Below are 17,281 nucleotides of genomic sequence, written 5' to 3'. Positions count from 1 at the left end.
ATTACAGAAGAAACATTCAATTTGGATTTCTTTTTTTTCCAGAGTGACTTCTATAAATTAAACGGAACGTTAAATACACCGACATTTTTACGGACACAGGTAACAAAACAAAATGTCACTTGATGCTAACGTTGCACAGCGCTTAATTAAAAAACATAAAAGTCTAAAGACGACTCTGCACGAATTAATTATTTGCCTTTATTATTGTTGTTGCTCTTTATTTATGGCGTTCCGAGCGTGCCCATTCAGCACTAATCACTTCGCCAGTGTCACGTTGAATGGAAAACACTGCCTTTATTATATCCCGTTACAAACCTGACGTTTATGTAACGTATGCTTAGCGGACTAACCCAATTGACTTTTAATATGCTTCTAATAAACGTTACAACTAACATAACATAACCCTTCCTTTGCAGTCGGGTAAAAAGCATGCAAAATTAAATAAAAAACGATTTATTTATATTAAAGACCACACACAAATTGTTTCTAAGCTAGTCATAAGTGATAGATTGCTAAAAATTTTCTAATGGCAACATTTATAATTGGTCATAAATAAGGCCCGCTAAAAATCCATCTTGAGATGCCGTTTTCATGCATATATATACAATTTATGAATCAAAACCGCTTCTCAAGATCGATTTCAGAGTTAACAGCGTTTTATAAATACAGGCTTAAAAAAGGGAACAAAGTAAATAAAAGTGAAAAAATAAATTATTCGTACATTTATATAAACTACGAAATTAATTTGTATAAACATTATTATTAATTAGTTACTAAAAATATATTAAATAGCTAAAGAGCCGTTTTCTATTTCAATGCACTAGAGTCTAATGACTAGATATTTCAGACATTGCGGTCACATCGCTTCAAAGAATTATTTTTGAAGCGAGAAAATTATTATTGTACTACAATAAAGAACGGTTAGATTGCACTAGATTTTAAATGCCGTTTTGTTTACTTTTAGTACAATAATTCATTGTTATTTAATTTAAAGTAACTATATTTATTGAGGGCAGTCGTGGCGCAGAAGCAAAAAGTGTGATAGTAAACGCGATAGCTTGTAGGTTTGATTCCCACTCGAGAAAATAAAAATATATAATATTTCCATTTTCTTCGCTCTGGTGTCAAGGCAAAGCGCGGCGTTGAGTCCCGCTACTCAACACACACAATTCGGCGGAAAATTGGGGACTGAGTGTCTTAACTCTTACCTTGCCGTATGCAGGTTACAGCGGGGCACTAAAAATATATATATTAGACAAAAAAAAATGTAAACTACTATATTATATTACTAAGTTATCCTCAAAACAATTATCATCCCAACTAAATACTAAATTACTATATAGAGAAATAATATCACACATAATATGAAGCTACACCAGTAAATATATAAATATATATATATAAATATATAAATATATACCTAGGTATATTTATTTACTAAACATATATAATTATACTGGCGTAAAACGGTATAACACTGTGTGAAACCATTTCCATATCCTGGGATGAAGGCAGTTCGCACTTTGCTTATTGCAGTTCAAGTAGTTCAGGTTCACTAAACAGCACCAACCAAGATTCTAGTACCTATTTGGTGTGTATTTGTGGTAGTTGTGAGTTCACATCTCGAAGATATAATAAACTTTGTTTTTTTTTTAATAGATCTAATATTTTTAGTGGCCAGCTGTGGGCTTGTACGGTTGGGCTCCGAAAGCGTGTGAACGTTACCTGATAGGTTATGGGTTCAATTCCCATTCGAGGAAATTGAATATTTAATAATTCAATTTGTTCGCTTTGGTGTCGAGGCAAAACGCGGCGTTGAGCCACTCAAAACGCAATGCTTTCAGTATTTGGCGTAAAATGGGTAACGGAGTGTCTTAGCACTATGTTCCCTCTGTCTATCGTGCTGTGTGCGGGATACAGCGTGAATAATCAAATATTGATAAAAATAAGGTTCGTTTTGCCCTGATTTTGACGTTATGACAAGCTTGTGCTGGAAGGAGGCCATTCGAGTTAAATTTTGATCAAGCGATCGAATTGATGGTAAACATCCGCAGTTGGTTCTTGATCTGGATTCAAGAGCATACTATAAGAGCTGAAGTGAAGTTATAGTCTTCCAAAGTCAATAGTTCAAATCTATATCTATAGAACTGGTCGCTGAACATGGTACCCTTATAGGATCACCTCGTTTCCCGTCTGTCCGTCTGTCAAGACCATTTACTTCAAATATAAAAAATATATTTAATTATTAAAATAGTAAAAAGCATATTTAGTGAAATGAAATAACATAAGTATCTACTAGTAATTGTGACTGCAAATTAGCTTAGCTATGAATAATTAAATTATCTATTATTAATTTCAATATGGCACCATTTAATTCGTTGGTGATATGTAAATACAACAATGCTTGAATATTTGTATGTAGTAAAGGGACTGTAGGAAGTGGAAAATACTGTTTAAGGCCCCTCCTCCATCAAAGCGGAGACCAGACGAGCGGAGAGATGTTTTTTAATTAAAAGAATTTCGTTATTTACACATCTTGTCTCCAGTGAACGTCACTAAGCTTTTGGATTAGAAGCTTTTGGACTTCTCCGCATATCTGTTTTGGAGGAGTCTGGTGGAGTCCCCATAGACTCGTAGTAGACATAATTACAATAAAATACATTTCTAACACGTGCTTTTTATCTTCTATCTATATATATAAAATTGAAAGGTCACTCACTCATCACGAAATCTCAGAAACTACAAGTGCTAGGAATCTCAAATTTTGCATAGGAGTTACTTATAGGACGTAGGTGCTCGCTAAGACGGGAATTTGCAATATTCGATTTCTAAGGGGTTGTTTTTGGGGTCGAAAGTTTGTATGAAACTTCGTTACTACAAATGCTAGGAGTCTCAAATTTTGCATAGACGTCACTAGGACGTAGTCATGGAGACAGAAATTAATAATAACATAGCTCACGCGGTTGAAACCGCGAGCGGGCCGCTAGTAATTTATATATAGCAATGTCAAATCTATAACATCGTGAGAACAAATATTGACTTAAAAGTTTTTTTTTTTACAGTTAACGGAAAAAAATTTTTTCTTAGTCGCCATCCAATAGTAAAACAAAAGAAATAACTTTGTATTCATGTCCTAACCTTAGGTCAGTGACTAACGGTGAACACAATTGTTTTGAATTCTAGTATTATTTTATACAGTTTTTAAATATCCCTAGAATTATTTTTACTTATTAAATAAATTTATGTAATTTAAAACTTCTATGTAACTAAGTAATTGCCAATCTATTTAATTTTGATTTAAACTTCTAAAAAAAAAAGGCAGGATTTTCACATGACACATAAATACTGCTTTTAGTTATGTCTTCTGTTGTTTTTCCAAAGACATTTTATTTAACTTTTACTAATTATATTTCGTAGGGCTGCTGGGTGAACCTAATAGTTTTCGTTTTCCTAATTCGGAGTAACGTATACTTTTTTAGATTAGGCAGAGGGAACCTGGGAGTCTAGTGTTAAGGCATTCCGTTCCTAATAAGACTATTTCCGTTCCCCAGTTTTTCATTTCTTCGCTCTGGTGTCAAAGAACAGCGGGGCGTTGTGCTTTGACACTCAACACGCAATGCCTTCAGAATTCGGCGGAAAATGAGAAACGGGTGTGTCTGAACACTAGGTTCCCTCTGGCTGCCCTGCGGTATGCGGGATACAGCGTGAAGCTAAAAAAAAAATTATAATAAAAAATAAAAAAATATATTATTATATATATTATATATATAAAAATTATTCTATAATCTATATATATAAAAGGACTTGTCCTCACTGACTGAGGTAAGACGCACGCACAGCCGTAACCGCTGTGTGTAGAAACGTTAAATTTGGACAAAAGTTTACTTTCGTAATCTGGACGTCCACTAAGAAGGGATTTTGAAAAATTTTAACCCTAAAGGGGTGAAATAGGGGTTCAAAGTTTGTATGGAAAAAAAATTAAATCGGCACCGATTTTTATAAAATTTGAAATCTAGATTTTTAAAAGTATTTAATTGAACACGTGTTTCATCGTTTTCTAGAATTCACCCCCTAAGGGTGCAAATAAGGGGGTTGAAAGTTTGTATGGGAAAATTCTTAAATCGCAAACGATTTTTATAAATTTTGATATTTAGACTCTTAAAAATATTTAATTGAACATATGTTTCATGTTTATCTAGAATTCACCCTTAAATACGCAAGCGAAGCTGCGCGCGTCCGCTAGTTATATATATAATATAATTATACAATAATTTTTATGACATCGTATGTTTCTTAATTTATAATTATAAATCTGAACACGTTTCTGAACGTGTCTACGAATTTAAAATGGTAGCCAATTTAAAAAGTTACATCAAATGAATAACAGTTTGCAGATTCCTGCATAAAAAACACAATATAATTATTTGAATAAGCGCTCGGGGGTCCCGGCAAATTGAAGGTGTGAGATGAAAGACTTTTTTTGCTGGTCTCCGTAATAAAGTACTTAACGATACAAGGGGTTTAAGTTTTTTGTTCATTTTGCTGTTACTTTTTTAATGTAGTTTTATATAAATAGAATGATGTAATGGGTACAAATATTTTTCACTTAAGTTAGAGTATCTAGATGTCAATAAACACAAACCGATGGTCCCCAGGATCCCAATGTGAAAAATCGCTAATGTTTTTATCACCCTTAGTTTTAAGGAGATTTTTTCAAAATTTTAAACAAATAGCTATTTATGCGTTTTTTAAAATTTACATATAATTGAGAACTACCCGTGTTAGTAGTTTAAAACACAATAAAAGAAATTAGCAATTTAGCACTTCTCTTCAATTGATGAACTATTTCCAAAGAGCCATGTATTTTTTTATTATTGTTTTATATTCTTTTAGAAGACATTTAAAAATAATACTCAAAATTTAATTGCAATTAAGTATAAATCCGCCAACAATTATAACACGAAAGACCTAGAACTGGGAAAATAATTGTGAGAAATATAAACAAAGTGCATTACTTATTACAAACACTTGCAAAATTATTTATTAAAAACTGGTTGTTCTAGTAGTTGCCCCTTCACTTATAATTAAATAAATATGATGTAATCGATTCAAATAATTTTAACATATCCTAAATACGACGTCAAAACTTTCCTAATTTAGCTAATTAATCGAATTTAACAACCTTAACTCATAAACTTTTAATAGGTTAAACTAGTTTAAGTTCAATTTATGTTAATGTTTAATACGATGATTACAACTGTCGCAAAGTTCATCGCCCGTTGCCTAGAAAAGGATAAATCAATATTGTTCTACCCCCATAGAGTTTGCAGGTACTGTATAATATGAGGGTTGTATTAAAATTATCTAATATATATATATTTCAAGGGACTATTTGTTGATTTTGTTAAAACTAAAATATTATAGCGTTATAATAATAATAATTGATGCTATCGCTAAGATTTTTTTGTAAATATTAAAATATGTTTAAAATAATTCTAATAGTGTGCGAAGTGGGGTAATAAAATTCGTCATTATTTTTTTTTTTAGCTTCACGCTTTATCCCGCACAGAGTAGGGTAGGCAGAGGGAACTTAGTGTTAATGTTAGTGTTAGGGAAATCACTCTGTTCCCTATTGTCTGCCGTATTTTTAGTCACACACTGGAAATATGTATTTTAATTATCCCCAACCCTAAAAACCATTAAGTATATTCAGATACCCTACAGTTCAAGCGGGCGAAGCCGTCTAGATCGGCTAGTACTTTATATTTGTCATTATTTATCGACGTAATTATTAGCGTAGTAAAAAACCATTGTTTCTGGTAAATTTCTATTCAAACTATCGCTACAAAAGCTATATATAGTAGATAAAATCAAGTAGAATGTAAATTGTTCCAATGATTTATAATATTAAATGTCGATTAGACCGCCGTGACGGCGTTCGAGCGTGCCGGCCGTGACGTGACGTTCCCGTATTTCCTAAGGCTACGGCATACTTCTCGTTTACGGTGCTTTGTCAATAGTTATGGGAAATCATTTCCGTGTGGGTTTATCTATAGCTTTACGTTCATATTGGAAATAGAACGGTAACTGCGCTTTTCAATTTATTTTTTTCTATTATTGTTGTTAACAAAAGATTTTTATTTGTTTCTGCTTTGAGAAACGTCACACATAAGTCGTATTATCGTATTCGTGGAATGGCAGAATTAATAAATCACTACATTCTCCATAATTCGGTCATTTAAAGATATCTAAGTATTTAATGTTAAAATGCTAAATATTTTAAACGCCGTCGTCGTAGTCGTCGTTGTTAAAGTTCTCTCAATATTTGTACTAGTATTTTATTGTACTTTTATTTCAACAATGAGCGAGCCTTAGGGGCCTAGGGCGCCCTCCAGCTCGATGGACCGACGACGGTCAAAAGAAGGCTGCTGACTTCGACTGGATGCGGAAGGCGGAGGATCGAGAACTTTGGCGCACCCTGGGAGAGGCCTATGTCCAGCAGTGGACCCGAAAAGGCTGATTTGATTGATTGATTGATTGATTGAGCGAGCCTTCCATAAGAGACCGTGGACCCTCACTCGAGGAAGTGAAATATTTCTTCGCTCTGGTGTCGCGGCGTTGAGTTCTCCCACTAAACACGCAATGCCTCCAGAATTCGGCAGAAAGTGGGGAACGGAGTGTCTTAACACTAGGTTCCCTCTACCTACCCTGCTGTGTGCGGGATACAGCGTGAAGATGATAAAAAAAACAATGAAAATTTCAATTTATATCTACATTCAAATTATAAGACATTTCTAAGCGAATACATTTTAAAGACTAACAAATTCAATGTTTATAAAATCTTAACATTTTCCATCGTGAGAAGTAAGAAGCATTTAGATGACCTTAGTGAAGGGATAAAAGCGTGTTTGTGACGTTCACTAGTGACAATCACAAGCTATTTTAGATGTTATGCATTTATAATAGCGCTTATATTTGCCTGGGTGTTATTTAAAAATTTCAGTTTTTTTCTATAAGAAGAAGACGTTTCGAGAATATTAATTTTAAACAAGCAAAGTCTATAAATTTAATACAAAAGCTAAAGAAATGAAGATATTAAGAAATTACCTTTTACATGGAAACAACGGGACTGACTCGTAAGAAGTCACGTTGCTAGATGCTTTGAAATCGACTTTTAAGATAAATAAGATTAAAATATACCTACTTAATTATATTTAAAGTACACGAAAGTATATTAAATATTTTTGTATATTATTCACTTGTATAAATAATTAATTATTAAATAATGAGGCCAGTCGTACCGCAGAGGCACGGAGGACTGGACTGGAAAACCGATTGGTTGTGGGTTCCATCCCCACTCGAGGAAGTGAAATATTTATTTAATGTTTGTTATATTTCCATTTCTCCGCTCTGGTGTCGAGGCAAAGTGTAGCGGTGAGTTCTGCCACTCAACACACCTGGCCTCCAGAATTCGGCATTTTATCTACATAAGTTAGTAAAATGTTGCTATTAAATGGTCATTACAGTTTTACTAACTTCCTTTACTTTGTTTTTCAACTACGACATCCATGCATTGAACTTTATTTACTAAATTACTGAAAAATCCACCACAAAGAAGCTCTATACATAACATTTATTTGAACTTCCTCTACATTTTTTAGAGAACGTGGGAACAGCTATTTATGTAATTTAATTTTCATTTTATATATGAAAAAAAAAACCGAAAAGATAAAACTTATTGATATTTCATAGAAAAATATCAATACAAATTTATATTTGTACTTTTCATACGAGTCCACACACGTGGAACCCTCGTTCGTATGGAACCCTCGGTGGACGATTCCATCTGGGAATTGACTGGCTTTTTCTGATTTCTATTTAAATGGAATTACATGAATAAGAATATAATTTAATTAATTGTAAAAGTATGTAAAACTAAATCTTTCCGTTTCACGTAAAACAAACAATTTTAATTAGAAATTAGGATGTAAAAACAATGTTGCCTTTCATCACAGAATCCGTATCGTACATCATCTCGAACGTAAAGTAAATATTTATTTCAGTTAAGTGTTACATTAGTACGGGCCATATGGCTCTCATAATTGTTTTGTATCTGACAACAGTAGGGGTTTTTTTGTATATATATTCTATAAAAGAATTGTTACATTGATAGTTTTTTACCTAACGATTTACGATCGAAAACGTCGTGATAAATAAGTATAGTGAATTTTTACTAAAATTAAAAATATTTTATAAAATTATTACTAGCTTGTTTCACTTATATAAAAAAAACTAGCGGACGCGCGCAGCTTCGCTTGCGTATTTAAGGGTGAATTCTAATAATCCATGAAACATGTGTGCAATGAAATATTTTTAAGAGTCTAAATTTAAAATTTTATAAAAATCGGTGGCGATTTGAAGATTTTTCCATACAAACTTTCAACCCCTTATTTGCACCCTTAGGGGGTAAACTTCAGAAAACCATAAAACATATGTTCAATTAAATATTTTTAAGAGTCTAAATATCAAATTTTATAAAAATCGGTGGCGATTTAAGAATTTTCCCATACAAACTTTCAACCCCTTATTTGCACCCTTAGGGGGTGAATTCTAGAAAACCATGAAACATGTGTTTAATTATATACGTTTAAGAGTCTGAATTTCAAATTTTATAAAAATTGGTGACGATTTAAAAAAAACTTATACAAACTTTCAACCCCTTATTTGCACCCTTAGGGGGAGAATTCTAGAAAACGATGAAACACGTGTTCAATTAAATACTTTTAAAAATCTAAATTTCAAATTTTATAAAAATCGGTGCCGATTTAATTTTTTTTCCATACAAACTTTGAACCCCTATTTCACCCCTTTAGCGTTAAAATTTTTCAAAATCCCTTCTTAGTGGATGTCCAGATTATGAAAGTAAAAATCTGTCCAAATTTCACGTTTCTACGCACAGCGGTTACGGCTGTGCGCGCGTCTTACCTCAGTCAGTGAGGACAAGTCCTTTTATATATATAGATAATTCATCATTTAGTGTATAAATTGGGTAAATTGACAATAAAAAAACAAAATAGGCCTTAGTACATATTATTATGTTTAAATTTTTTATAAAGAACAAGAAATGATAGTAAAATGACCACGAAAATAATTAAATCCTACATAACATAATAATCCCAAATATGACTCAAATACCAAGAATATGTTTTTATTTCCAACAAATGACAGAATTTTAATGATATAAAAATTATAATGTTATACAGTATAGACGATGTAATGATGGGAAGAATTAGGTCGCAGCCATAATACTTTACTTTAGTAATCGGTCTTGTAGATGACTCAGTACAATTATATTTGAATACAATAATAATTGTAAATATTGTATATAGTTTTCATGAAAATTCAAAAGCTCATTGAAAATCAGTCAAAAATGACTTTACTATTATAAAAAGATCTTTTTTTCTGTAAAAAAGAAAAATAAGACTGCAAAAAGAAGCCAGCCAGATCAATTTAATTGAGCCCCAGTGTGTGACTGTAAACGACACTGGTTGTGAGTTCTATTCCCACTCGAGCAAATGAAATAATTCTTTAAATTTGTAAGTAACGTTAAGTACCGCCACTCAACACGCAATGCTACCAAAATTCAGTGGAAAATGGGGAATGGATCTCTGTATGGATCTAACACTAGGTTCCCTCTGCCCACCCAGCTGTCCTGGATAAAGAGACTATATAAAAAAGAAGCCATAGAATAGCAGTGTTAAAATGCTAATACTATTCAAGTAGGTAATCAGTAATAAGCATTCACCCAGTTAACAAAGAGGATAAACACCAGCTTGCATTTGGCTTCGTTTACCGGTAACACGGTATTTCTTCTTTACACTTTTAATTATTATGTCACGCTATATGCATGTTTTGCAGTTTGATGCATAACTGACGTGACGAGACGTCCCGGTTTGAACGGGGCTGTCCCGTTTTTCGCTTGTGTCCCGGTGTCAAACATGAAAGTGGGACGTAAATTTGGTCGGTCGCTTTTCGTTGCGATTATCGCGCTACCTTATTGTATCCAAAAAATAACTGAATGGACTTTTTTGTCAATAATGCCTAAATAAACAGAAGCATAGTCGAAAAGCCCCATAAAGAAAGTAAGTAACACCTACACAAAAAAAACACAAAAATATAAGTCAAATGTTATTTTTAATACAATAGACAAAAATAATTAAATTAAAAAAAAAAAAATAATCATAATTAAAAAAACCGATGTCTCGTTTTGAGCCAAAAGAAATTGTCACATCATGTATATTACAATGTATTTAGTTAGCCTTTGATGTTTTAGGACTTTTAGGTCATACAGCACATGTTACAGACCGAGCGCTTCAGTGACTCAGTAGTAACATCCTGTATTTAATGCTTTGAATGGGTGGTTGGTATAAATACATATAATTCTGTCAAAAACATAAAATGTTTAAACCTACTATAAATACATAAGGCTATAAGAATCGGGTTTTTTAATTCTTTTTGCCTTATGGTGTACCATAGCGAAATAATTTTGTTATATTTTGCATACATAACTGAGTAAGCCAGTCTTGGCGCAGGAGCACAAGCAGGTGACTGTAAGCACGAAAGGTTCCATTGCCAGGGTACCATTCCCACTCGAGGAAATATATATTTTTTATATTTTCATGAAGAATGAAGAAGAATGAATGAAGCTATCAGTAACTCTTTCACTAAAACAATTAGGTATATTACCAAAATGTATCCACTGCTGGGCATATATATGATTTAATCCAAAATTCTTTGGATTACGTACATAAATGTAGAAGATACCCTCATATTGCAGATTCTAGGTATATCTAAATTTCTGTTCATATAGTTAAAATTAAAAAATCACCTTCACACTGTATCCTGTACACAACAGGGTAGGCAGAGGGAACCTAAACACTCCTCACTTCCCACCGAATTCTGGAGGCATTGAGTGTTGAGTGGGGGAACCCAACGCTATGCCTCGACACCAAAGCAACTAAAAGAAAATATAAATTTAAATAGGTAAATATTTAATTTCCTCGAGTGGAGATCGAATCCACAACCACCCACCAGGAAATGTGAATCTCATTCACAGGAACACTGTGCCTCAAAGACTCACATAGTTAATATTCAGAAATGCAAGTTTGCCCTACATCTGATTGTTTCTCGGCAACACTGTGAACAAAAACGTATGAGGATTGTCTCGTGATTATACAGCGTGTGTGAACTGCATAATTGCACATGCAAAACATTTAATAATAAGAGAATTGTACTGGTGTTTGTTTGTGCTGTATTACTTTTGCTGTTGATATGTAAGTAATTTAATAATAGATGTATTAGCAAGAGATATATATATACATAGATATATTTAATATTTTCCTTTCTTCGCACTTCGCACTGGAGTCGAAAATGGAAGGAGTGTTTTAACACTAGGCTCCCTCTGCCTACCCTGTTATATGCGGGAAACAGCATTGCATTTGTACTCTTTTATCTGTTGTTTTCTATTTTTTAATATATTTCTACCATTAATAGAAAGACATAAATATGTACTTATTCTCTGTTCTCTTTATTAATAAATGGACAGCAACAACAGTAGGTTTATACGTAAAGATTGCCAAAAACCAACACATATAGTAAACATATATAAATATACGAGTATAGCAAACTTCTCAAATAAACTTTAACTATATTTCTCAAATAATAAAATGAAATCTGAGAATCAACTGTGAAACTGTTTCATAACACATCCACCATTTACAAGTAATATAAACAAAGAGAACCTTCACACGTTATAGCAATAATGTCGAAATGACGCCGAATACCAAGCCGGTGCATTCTACAAGGTCAATGTTTGTCGCACTGCGACACTCCTAACAATGGCTGCTCTCCACTCTCCACTCTCCGCTACACTCTACACCTTTGATTATGAAACACAATGCTTTGTCAAGTATCTGCAAAGTGAAGTTCACAAATAGGTCGATATAGAAACATCAAAAGGCTTTCAGAACTCGTTGTGTGAGCCAAATCTGAACTTGGAAATTGTAATTTTCATTTTGAATTTCTGTAGGGAAATCTTTACTAGGTCATAACATAGATGTTTAAAGTTTAGCAAGTTCTTAAGATGGAAGAAGAATAGCTAGTATATTATATAGGATACGAATTAACTTGAATACGACCTACCTGCAAAGGGCGTGATCCCACCACATATAGGATCATGAATGTGGGTGGTGATGGCTTGCCTCTCCCACAAGAATATACAAAAGTATAAAATAAGTAGTAATTAATAAATGCCATTTACATTATTTATTACTTGAAATACACCAAATAAATAAAATATTTACTGTTTAAAGTATCCTATTAAAATAAGTAACTAAAATCTTGACATTTCCAACCTGCTAATTTTGAAATGGCATGTACTACACCTGTGACCGTACAAAAAAGGGTCTGGCACGATAAGCTGGCCATCATGGTTGAGCTTTAAATACTTTTTGTAATAAAATGAAATTGGAATGTCTTCAAAACCCTGATGAAGCAATTCAAGCTTATGGTAGACAATGAAAAGTCGTATTTTGTCATGTGTTTTTTAATTATCGTAAGTGCATTTACGTTAATTAAATTAGCTTTACGCTGTTTCCCGCATACAGCAGCGTAGGCAGAGGGAACCTTGTGTTAAGATAGTTCGTTCCTCACGTATAAAAATTCATACGAGTGGAGATTGAATATACCATCAAGTTTTTAGTCATTCTCTGTGCCACTACGCGAAAAAATGAAAATGGAACGGAATAAATAATCTTTATTTTATATAAGGAAAACGTATAAAAATAAAAAGAAAATATTTTATTGTTTGAAACTTCAATCATCTCCATACACAATATAACTCGTATCTATAGGCTATTGTTATAAAATAAACAAATAAAATATTCATTTAACATTTTATACAGTAATACAAACATATGTATATACTTAAACCATTGTATGTCGTGCACAAAGCTCTCAGTCGAATGAAGCGAAACTTCAGCGGAAGTTCAGGGGAACTTCAGTGGAACAGTTCTCTCGTTGCTATATTGCATACACTGCATCATTGCATACATTTCCTATGAAACTTATTTACGTAACTTATATACATATGTATATTTAAATATTTTAAAATATATTGACATTATAAAATCGTGCCAAATGGGACGCCAATAGTGCATCAGCGTGGTGCTACTGTAAACGACAGGTGGTGGGTTTGATTCTCACTTGAGACTTTTAAATATTTAAGATTTTCTTTTTGTTGTTCTGGTAATGAGGCAAAGCGAGCTTCTCCATTCAACATACAAGATCTCCAGAATCCGACAGAAATGAAGAAACTTAATAAAAAAGGAGGATCTTAAGTTAGTTTCCCAGCTTTTGCCTACCCTGCTATATACGGGACACAGCGTGAACCTAAAATTCACATTCAAAATTCAAATTCAAAATTTTGAATCGTCGAATGAACATATGAACAAAGCTACCACCGCACCGGTTCGTAAGGCAGTTCTGCTGAGAAGAGCCGGCAAGAAACTCAACAGTTGCTCTTTTCAAAGACAATGGTACAAACTATTACATTTGCTGGCAGATATTCTGCATTAAATTCAATAGACATTAATTCCATACATGTTTATCCTCTAAATATTCTTGAACAGTGTAATAAGCTTTACTTGTTAGAATTTTTTTTACAGATATTTAAAATTTTGGTACTGGCAAACTAAGAATACACTGCGGAATTTTATTATATACACGTATACTCATATACCTAAAAAAATAAAAGAAAATAGTTTAAGAATTTTTTAAAAATATTACAAGATATTTTTGAAATTATAAACATATTTAACAAATATAAATATACAGGAAATTATAAATAATATTATCAAAATCACACGGAATGTATGACATGGTCGTTTTACATCTGTCGTCATGTCCCAGTGACATCGAATGTGAACGGTGCGAGCGGTTAATTACGTTTCAGTTTTTAAATGGAATTCTTTTATAGAGGATGCGAATGAGGAAATTAATTTATTAACGCGAGTTTTTTTAGTAATTCATGTATTTTTACTCATATTTTTACTTTAGTGTTGTTTTGAAAAATGTAATATATAGATATTTGAATAAAATGTTTTTTTTGCCTTTTCCACTTTCCGCTGAATTCTGAAGATATTTTTATTGACAGAATTTAACGCCGCGTTTCACCACGTGACCAGAACGAGAATTAAAAATGTTAAACTTCATTTCCTCGAGTAGGTACGCCACGACTAATTTCAAAACACCTATGAATCAAAAAATTGTGTTGTTCTTTTTATTAACTACATATTTCTGAAAGTAATTGAAAGGTAAATATTAAAAACAGAACAAAAAATATAAAAAATAGTAAACTCACTATTTTATATCAAACGATACAAATAAAATATAACAAACACTAAGCTGTCATAAACACGTATCTACAGACTTGCCACACGTCGGTGTAAATCACCGAATAAAGTGGCACAAACGACTAAATTGTTTTCTTCACGCCGTGTTCGCAAAATCTACTAAACCACAAAACGTATATGAACGCTAATGACAATCGTAAAACATTTTAACGGAGATATAAAACAACGGAACCTTAATTCTTTCAGCGCAGTCGAGTGACTTGAAGAACGATTTTCTCACGTTATCCATTAATTTACTATGTTTTCGATCTTAGTGAATACACGCTAATATAAGAATAAAAACAGCATCTCAAGATCGATCTCAGACTTGAGAGCGGTTTATAAATACCGGCCTAGATGTCCCGAATAGGCATTTTTAAGGTAGGTCATTTAGTGATATTATATAATACTTTAATTTTTTTTTCATTTTTATTATATTAGGTTACAAAAATAAAAAAACTGAAAGAATAAATTAATTTAAAAGAACTTGTGAAGAATAGCAGACCTAAAGAAATGAATGAATATTGAAATAAACGTGAAACAAATTTTCTTATCGATTCCAAATTGCTAGGTGTGGTTCTTCTATATTTTTAGTATTCGAAAAGCGAAGGAAATGCGATGATATTTTTGTATCGGAATAAAATAAAGCGACCAATTATATTTAAATTTGTAGTGAAAATATATCTCATTATATATTATAATTATATAATGAGATATATTTTCACTACAAATTTAAATAGTAGTAGGGAGAAATGAGATAGTGTCAAGATACTCTGTTCTCTTCTGTCTTCGTGACACTGTCTATTGTTGCGTATTGACTTATTGAGTGGCAGAATACAGCAAAATATTCTTAGACATACATATATAAAAAAACATTGACAGGAAACCGAACTTACTACAATTGCATAAAATAACAATTCCCAAATACATATGCTAAGTTATTCCATGCTTTATTTTCGTAATAGATATTTTGCCAACTTTTCTGGCTTTCTCACGTTTTCATCAATCAAAAGCGCGTTACACTGATATATTATTGTGATTCAGCGTATTTACAATTTAGTCTTTGTAGACTCTCTCTCTCTGTCTCTCTCTCAGAACTAATGATAGTTAGAAATGGATGAAATCTTTTATTCATCCACCCCAATACTGTTATATAAATGTGGAAGTTTATTTTAATGTATGGTAATTAATAAAGTGAAAATTATTTATTAATATAATGACTGACTTCTTGGCTTCCTAGTGTGTGGCTTAGATTAACATATGAGACGATTTTTTTATGAAAGTAAAATTGTTTTTATAGCTTGAACAAATATACCCGCTAAGTCGAAACTGCAAATATTTATTTATTTATTTATACTTTATTGCACAAAATTACAAAAAAACAATGTACAAAAGGCGGGCTTAACGCTAAAAGCATTCTCTCCCAGCCGACCTTGTCATGTGGGATAATAAGTATACAGGTGTGCAGAAGTAAAATATACATACATATACATACATACACATCCAATAAATATATAAATATACATATAATAAATAGTTATACATATAATATATAATTATAATAAAATATTACGGATATTATAAATAAAAGAAATAAAAAAAAAATACATAAAAATATAAACCATATAATAATATAGCATACCATATATACTCCAATATATACAATTAATTAAATAGATGAATATTATATATTTATGTTATTTTTAAAAAAATACTCTTTTACCCGGCGCTTGAATACCTCACGAGAGGGAGCTTTTCTTATGGGCTCGGGTAGCTCATTCCATAGCCTGACACCGGCGACCGCAAAGGAGTCAGACATGAACCCTGATGTATGCCGGGGTGTGGACAGCATAAAATTGGATTGGGAACGTAAGGATGTATCGTGGAAAGAGGAAAGGAAGGAAAAGTCAGAAGATAGATAAGTGGGAGACTGAGGATTGAAGAGGATGGAGTAAAGTAAACAAAGGACTCTAGACTTCCTGCGATCAGCCACAGAAAGCCAGCCAAGCTGCCTCCTATAAGATGATATACGGTCATACTTGCGGAGGTTATAAATAAAGCGTATACAAGTGTTGAGTATCCGCTCGAGCTTGTTTACCAGTTCTTTATTCATATCCAAGGAGCAAGCATCACCGTAATCAATAATAGGAAGCAGCAAGGTATTGACCAACTGTAGTTTGGTCTGCACAGGTAAGAAATTTTTGAGGCGCACCATTGAGTGCAAGGAAGCGTAAATTTTGCGGGACATATCTGCCACATGATTGCTCCAAGTTAATTTATTATCAATTATAATACCTAAGTCTTTTACAGTGGTGGTGAAATTGATGACCGTGCCATTATAAGTTAAGTTGGGCAGTTTGCTGTAATCGAGCTTGGCTAGCTGTCGCGAGCTGCCGATAATTATAGCCTGACATTTGTCAGGATTAACATTTATTCCGTATTTGGACGACCAAATCGAAATGTTACGAAGATTATTGTTAAGAGAATTAACAACACCAACAATATTATCTACACTAGCGTGTTCATAAAGCTGCAAGTCATCAGCATAAAGATGGTATCGAGAGGTTATAACGGAAGTGATAGAGTTAATGAATAATGAAAAAAGAAGAGGAGATAGAATACCGCCTTGAGGGACACCAGCTGTCACATCATGCCAGTCAGAAGAGGTCTGGCCTACACGAACCGACTGCCGACGCCCCTGAAGATAAGACGAAAACCATTGTAAAGCTGTGCTGGAGACGTTAGCGCAGGATAAGAGTGCAATAAGAAGATCATGGTCTACGGCATTGAATGCATTACTGAAATCTATTAAAATAAGCACAGTTAAGTGC

General features: G+C 32.8%; 1 protein-coding gene across 4 annotated transcripts in view; it reads left to right on the top strand.

Moving 5' to 3' along the window:
• LOC146532092 (carbohydrate sulfotransferase 11) overlaps nt 1-17,281 on the top strand; it is a 49,026-nt gene that overhangs the window by 17,574 nt on the left and 14,171 nt on the right. For 3 of the 4 annotated variants that reach the window (XM_085197056.1, XM_085197054.1, XM_085197055.1), the window contains one exon: nt 43-99. The exons of the other annotated variant lie outside the window; for it this stretch is intronic. In XM_085197056.1, coding sequence (XP_085053182.1) covers nt 43-99 — 57 coding nt within the window. The remainder of the gene's footprint in view (nt 1-42; nt 100-17,281) is intronic. 4 annotated transcript variants of the gene reach the window in all.

This window comes from Heliconius melpomene, chromosome 14 (genome assembly GCF_056956725.1).
Source record: "Heliconius melpomene rosina isolate 202511_hmr_F chromosome 14, ASM5695672v1, whole genome shotgun sequence".
Classification (NCBI taxonomy): Eukaryota; Metazoa; Arthropoda; class Insecta; order Lepidoptera; family Nymphalidae; genus Heliconius; species Heliconius melpomene.
Note: the sequence above shows the minus strand (reverse complement) of the source record. Positions and strands in the feature narration are given on the sequence as shown.